Source organism: Ictalurus punctatus, chromosome 19 (genome assembly GCF_001660625.3).
Source record: "Ictalurus punctatus breed USDA103 chromosome 19, Coco_2.0, whole genome shotgun sequence".
NCBI classification, from domain to species: Eukaryota; Metazoa; Chordata; class Actinopteri; order Siluriformes; family Ictaluridae; genus Ictalurus; species Ictalurus punctatus.
This window is the reverse complement of record NC_030434.2, coordinates 27152932-27159666: the sequence shown is the minus strand read 5'-3', so window position 1 is coordinate 27159666 and position 6735 is coordinate 27152932. Positions and strand designations below refer to the sequence as shown.

The 6735-nt window shown below is 42.6% G+C and overlaps 2 protein-coding genes across 2 annotated transcripts; both read right to left on the bottom strand.

Moving 5' to 3' along the window:
• Positions 1-335: 335 nt before the first annotated feature.
• On the bottom strand, positions 336-3530 carry LOC108261687 (scavenger receptor cysteine-rich type 1 protein M130). The gene is made up of 5 exons (XM_053688140.1): positions 3320-3530; positions 2915-3235; positions 1567-1881; positions 1044-1349; positions 336-845 (listed from the first exon to the last, which is right to left on the bottom strand). Exons 1-5 carry the CDS (start codon positions 3528-3530, stop codon positions 766-768), a joined length of 1233 nt encoding a protein of 410 aa, XP_053544115.1. The 3' UTR covers positions 336-765.
• LOC128635422 (deleted in malignant brain tumors 1 protein-like) lies at positions 3375-6735 on the bottom strand. Its single transcript, XM_053688393.1, has 2 exons — positions 6446-6735; positions 3375-4064 (listed from the first exon to the last, which is right to left on the bottom strand). Exons 1-2 carry the CDS (start codon positions 6657-6659, stop codon positions 3733-3735), a joined length of 546 nt encoding a protein of 181 aa, XP_053544368.1. The 5' UTR covers positions 6660-6735; the 3' UTR covers positions 3375-3732.

Genomic DNA, 6735 nt, shown 5'->3' with positions numbered 1-6735 from the left:
CACACCCCTCTGACCTGCACAGGTGACTCCAGCAGGAGAGCAGTCAGTGTGTTTCTTCAGGGAATGATGACAGTCCCACAGGTGAATCTCATCCCCTCGACACTTCACTCTGTTCAGCCAGATAGTCCCTTCACCAGGACCAGAACTAACATTCCTATCAGCACTCAGCGCCGACCCACAGCCCAGCTGTCTGCACACCACCTGAGCGTTCCTGATGTTCCACTGATCATCACAAACGGAGCCCCACGTAGCGTTATGATACACCTCCAACCTCCCAGAGCAGCTTCCCTCTCCTCCACTCAGCCTGAGAGACCGGTGCTCTACATCACACACATCACACATGAGGAAACACACCAACGCTGAATAACAGCTCCAGTCACACAGCTCACTACAACACAATGATAATATAACCTTATATTATACTCAGCATGCTCTAGTTTACCCAAAATTATTTTGTTTTGTTCTGAAAAAGAATCTTAAACTAATTACAAACATCCTGAAATTCAGCTGCTTATTGAATGTTATAAATAAATACATTTTCTGCAGAATAAAATAATTTGAAGCAGTAAGATCAGCTTTGGGTTCTGTTTACTGATTTGATCTCTGCTGGTTTAAGTTTCATGAAATGTGAGGAAGATTGATGCCCTCAGGATGGTTATATGAGGAAATACATTAAAGTCCTCAGAAAATGGTTTTATAAACAGATGAGGAAATATCTTCTGTCACTAACAAATGCAAATGAAGAACAGTACTAACAGCTTTTCCTTATATATCCTTACTTGAGCAGTGTTTCTGAGAGGGAAATGAAGAGCACTTTTCTTGTGTACGTAGAGACTTTCCATCATCTGCAGTAATAAAATACATGCATTAATGAAAAGTCTCACATGCAGCTTTATCTCTCAGAGCAGACTTTTCTCAGACTTCTAACATCAATTTCTGACAAATACACTTTATATTTCAGCAACATTAGTTATACACTATTCACAATCAAACACTGCAGTTTATGGCAACGTACAGAAGCAGAAAAGTCTGACTCCACCCACCTGTGCAGGTAATACGAGCCACCTCATCACGATTATCACATCTGTTCTGTCCCCAGGGTGAAGATGGACACTGCCACAGATTAGAGTCGTGTTTCCTACACTTCAGATAATCCAGCCAGTCAGGAGCAGATTCGACTCTCGCTCTGGCCGAGTCCAAATGTTCACGTCTTCCACAGTTCAGCTCTCGACACACCATATCTACTGTTTCTAACTCCATCTGATTGTGACACACATTACCCCAGGTTCCATTGTAGAACACTTCCAGATTCCCCTCACATCCCTCCGTTAGTCGGATCTCTTTAAACTCTGGCGAGAGAAGGATGACTTACACTTAATCTGTAAAAATCCTGTATTATTGACTCAGTTAAATATGTGTAATATTATCTTTATGTAAAAAAGATATTCAACATGGATTACATTTATAAACAGGTCTATCATGGTGAATTTCAGGAACTTTGGACCTCAGTTTTGAAATACAGACATATTCATATTTACAGGTTTAATCTCAGTCATTACACTGTACCTGAGCACACGACTCCTACGTCCTCCTGGTGTCCACATTCACCCTCTTCACACAGCTGAAATCTGCAGTTCCACAGGGACGTCTCGTTCCCCTCACACTCCACCTCATTCAGCCATATGGACCCAGTTCCAGGACCAAACCAGGCTGGTATGTGGGTACTGAGGGCCACTCCACACTGCAGCTGTCTGCACACCACCTGCGCATCCTCAATATCCCACGAGTCATCACACACTGTCCCCCACGAGCCGCTGTGGAAAACCTCCAACCTTCCTGCACAGTCTCCCCCAGAACCAACCAGCCTGATGGACCTGGGGCCTGGGTTACACATACACATACACACACAAACATTTTGTGGTTCAGAAATATAAGTCAACTACTTTATCTCATCAGTTATGATAAACTCAGTGTCAAAAGAATCTTTTTGATTAATGTCAGTAAAAGTAACTAATAACAACATACCTAATAATGCAGAACTCAATAAGGATCACACTAACTGTTCGGTCTTGAAGTGTTCATAAGTACACATCTTAACATTATTAAATTCAGAAAATAATTATGAAATATGCTTCACATGCTGTGGCAGATGAGGGAGTACAGTAACAGTCTTCAGCGGGAGTGTGGGGAATGAGTGGATTAACATGGCAGAGGTATTTTCTTTCTTTTAATGCTGTGCTATAGCTCAGGATTAAAAAAAAGCTAATTTTCAACCTGAGTGCTGGAGCAGAAACCCAACAGATCATCTTGGAGAACAACCTTCATGCAATTATGGAACCGAATCCCCATTCACAGATCATACAGTCTCAAGACGAGATGCAGGAGCAGCAGCAGGAGAAAATCCTCAGAATCATGGATGAGCATGCAGCGCACTGAGCCGCCATCCAGATCCTCCTGACTCCTTCCTCACCCACAAGCACCTCAGTCTTGCTGGTCAGAATGACACCCCAGGATGACACAGAGGCATACCTGCATGTTCGAGGGTACTACCTCAGCATATTGATGGCTAAAGTAAGAGTGAGGTGCACATTCAGGCCTTCCACACAGAAGAAGCTCATCTGGCAGCCCACAGTCTGCTGCACCAGAGTCAGCTGGATTATGGGGCTGTGCAGAGAGCCTGCTTGATTGAAGCAGTCCAACTAGTCATGGTTCACATGTTTTCATGAACATACTCAGGAACATGGAGGACCATCCTGCCCATGTCCAAACTGCCACCATCCCCAGCAGCATGATGGAAGAGACTTGGCAGCCACTGGTGTGAAGATCAGGGGTCCACATAAACTTTTGGTCATATAGTGTATTTAAGGACTGATTTTGTACATGTCTGCTCATTGGTAGGTGTTGTGCTGCTTACCTGAGCAGGTGATGTACAGCTGCTCCCCGGAGCTGCAGTTGACAGGTTTTGCACTGCTGCAGTTCCTGAGATGAGCTTCACTCCCAGAGCAGCTGAAACCCATTACACACATGTGTTTGTGTTCAGTGGTGGATGGAGAGGAGCGGTAGTTCAGCACGGAGCCACAGCCCAGCTGTCTGCAGAGCACAGACGCCTCAGACAGACTCCACGAGTCCAGGAGAACTCTCCTCCAGTCCTGCCTGAAATAAATCTCCACCTCCCCCTGACACTCGCTTCCTCCAGACAACCGCACTCGCCCCTCATGAAACGCCACGGATGATCCTGAAGCAGAAGAACATCATTTAAATATTCTAATGAACACTGACTTCATTCACTAACGTGGTGTAGGTGATGTTAATATCTCACCATTACAGATGACTCCAGCATCGTGTTTATGAGAGCATGCAGCTCCACTCCATGATGAGATGCCACATTGTGATAGGTGTGTCTCCTTCCCCTGACAGTCAAACACATCAGCCCAGATGTGGCCACTCCCCTCCCCAAACCAGTCGACCTCCACCACAGCCACAGCACTCCCACAACCCAGCTGTGCACAGAGAACATCTGCAGATCTCATATCCCAGCCTACAGCACAAACTGTGCCCCAGTCACTGAGGTACTGGAGCTCCACTCGACCAGAACAGGAGTCCGGTCCGTTCACCAACCATGCCTCTATTTGATATGAATGAACAGCCGAGAGCTCAGTGAAAGAGGAAAATTAACAGACAGCTTAAAGTTTGATTGACAGGTATGTGTTCTCTATTTAAACAGAAGTTAAATCATGATACTTCACCAGAACATATTAATCCCACATCGTTGTAATGGGAGCAGTTTGAGTGTTTGAGTGAAGATGATGTTGGACAGAAGGTAATCTCAGATTCATTTCCTCTACACTGAAGCTCCTCTGTCCACACCTGAACCTCCCCTCGGCCAAAAGCAGCTGATCCCCGCACCTCCACAGGAATCCCACAGCCCAGCTCTCGACACACAACCTCTGCATCCTGCTGGTCAAAGTCAGCATCACACACTGTGAACCAGGAACCTCCATGAAACACCTCCACTCTCCCAGAGCACCGGTGAGGACCAGCAGTGAGTCTCGACATTCTGTGACCTGTGTTTAATTTAATTGTGTAAATATTGTGCAGATTTTCAGTAAGACAGAGTACCCTTACAAACAAAACCCTACAAGAATCCTGCAGGATTTTCATTTCTCTGCATGATGTTTGCTGCTCTCCTGCAGGAAAGATGAAATCCTGCAGGACACATTGACAAACTGTGCAGGAAATGTCTCTAGGTTATAGAATGGAGCCTTCAGTACAACAGAAACATGCAGGAATGTCCAACACACTTGCTGCACAAGGGAAAAATCCTGCAGGACTACTGCACACCTCCTACAGAAATAAAATAAAGTTCCCAAGTACTTCATCTCTCCTGCAGGACAACTTCTTATTTCCTGTAAATGAAACAAAAATCTGCAGGTTACGTAGTGGATAAAATGAATTAAAAACGGTAGATCTGCTTTGAGTGGGAAAAACACGCTGCTTAAACCCTCTTTCTGAAGTCTTTTAGTAGATATGTAGGCATGCTCATTTTAGGCAGTGTTGGGGAGAAGATAACTAAAAGTACTGATGCTACTAACCTAACTACATTTTTCAGTAGTGTGACAGTGGCTCTGCTACTTTATAAATAGTTTCTCTTTTCCTGTGACGAGTTACTTTTTCAAACCAGTAGCGATGTAGCGTCACCGATCGCTACGTATTTTGTCCAGTTATAACGGTCCTCTTCATTGCATACCTGCGGTGCCCGCTTGCTTCACAGGAATTAAGAGCCTCATTAACTCACACGGACAGGAAGTGACCGTCTGATGGACACGTAAAGCGACCAACCACAGTTAGTTACGTGATGTATGGGGCGGGTAAATGATAACACCGTAATAAATGAACCCTGGAGTTTATTCTCTGATACAGAGAATATTACTGCTGCTTTGTTGTTAAAAGTCAACACAACACAATGTTTACATTTACTTACAAATAAAATAAAATAAAATCATTCAACAAGTTTATCAGTGCGTGCCGAGGGATTTATTTTATGTTCTGAATACAACAGTCTGATTTTTATCATAATATAATTATTAGTGCTGTCAGAATTACAGAGGAAATGTTTGAGATTAATTTGAAATATTTAACACGATAAAAAATATTAACACAATTACCACAGCTGCGTTTTGTTTACTTCCTGTGGTGACTGACCTACGACTTATCAAATATGCGTCATTACATTGTGTTTAATTTCTTTTTGCACAATTACACACAGTTATTCATAAGCTGATTCACAATCATGACAAACTAAACATGTTACCCATTTAAGTAGCTTCAGTGTAGTGAGCTTTCTGTTAGTAACTTGTAGTGTAGTAACTACTTCTTTAAAAGAGCAGCTTGACTGTAGCTTAACTACTTCAAACTACGAGTAGCTTGTAGCTTGAAAAACTACAGTTTTAAAGTAACTTCCCCAACACTGATTTTAGGATAATAAGACATGTTTTAGTCATGAACGACTCAGTGTTTTAACGAATCAGTTGAGTAAATGATTCGATGAGTCATTCACAACGCACAAAAAAGACTTTTTCACACGTACTGGTGTAACGATGTCGTTTACAGAAACGGTCATTAAATGAATCTTTTTGGGGAAAAGATTCTATTCACTGAGATGACGTCACTCTTTGGCAGCGTAATCGCACAAGTATTCGAATTCACAAATTCAACTGTCACCAACCGCTGTGTGTCTGTAGAGGTACAGTCCAACTTTTATTCAATCATTTCTTTAATCGTTATGGTGTACTGAACTACTGTTCTGTTATGTGTTTGTAACACAGCAGTTAGTGTAACGTTAGCTCGCTTACTAGCAAACACGGCTAATTTTATTATTTACAGTCTTTAATCTTTTCTCTTCTGTTTTTAGGTGTGAATTGAACTCCGGCTTGGAAACTTTACAGAATGCATCAGTCATCATGTGACATAATTTCAGTGAATGAAATCATTTCTGTGTGAAAATGCTTTTGTTGTGAAGTTATTTCCCCAGTATGTTTCCTGCAGGATACAAACACTCGCCATGTCCAGCAGAATTTCAGATTGATCCTGCACAATAGTCCTGCAGGAAGTGTGTGTTTTAAACAGACCTGCAGGACATCATTCCTGAAGGATAGAATATTAGATGCATATTCCTGCATATTTTCCTTCATAGAATTCCTGCAGGTATTTCTACAGGAAAATGAGCTGAAAATGTGGGATATCTGCAGAATATTCCTGCAGGATTCTTCTAGGGGTTTGTGTAAGGGTCTCAAGAAATCATTCCAATGTCATTCCAAAATGATTCAAATTTAAATAAAATCTGAATTTATTAAAGATAATTTACTGCTATAATTCAAATTCAGTCAATTCAATCATAATAATTATTTAATTCATTGTAATATATTTTATAAATACAGCAGTTTACCTGAGCAGGTGACTCCAGCATCAAGACCATGACCACAGCCATAAGGTTCCCCCCTCCCAAATGATCCACAGTTCTTCAGTATCGACTCTGATCCTCTACACTCCACATAAACCATCCAGATTGGTCCTGATCCTGGTCCAAAGTGAGCGTTTTGTGGTGCATTTACAGCCTCCCCACAGCGCAGCACTCTACACACCACTGCAGCATCGACCATATCCCAGCCACCACTACACACTGTTCCCCACTGTCCTTCCTGAAGAACCTCCACTCTCCCAGCACAGCGACTTCCA

Excerpts from the sequence above, each read along its gene's own strand:
- LOC128635422 (XM_053688393.1), bottom strand. The coding sequence starts at position 6,659 with ATGGTCGATGCTGCAGTGGTGTGTAGAGTGCTGCGCTGTGGGGAGGCT. Across the intron at positions 4,065-6,445 it reads TGCTGGAGTCACCTGCTCAG|GTCACAGAATGTCGAGACTC; the intron begins GTAAACTGCTGT and ends AATTAAACACAG.
- LOC108261687 (XM_053688140.1), bottom strand. The coding sequence starts at position 3,530 with ATGAGATCTGCAGATGTTCTCTGTGCACAGCTGGGTTGTGGGAGTGCT. Across the intron at positions 3,236-3,319 it reads TGCTGGAGTCATCTGTAATG|GATCATCCGTGGCGTTTCAT; the intron begins GTGAGATATTAA and ends CTTCTGCTTCAG. Across the intron at positions 1,350-1,566 it reads CGTAGGAGTCGTGTGCTCAG|AGTTTAAAGAGATCCGACTA; the intron begins GTACAGTGTAAT and ends TTCTCTCGCCAG.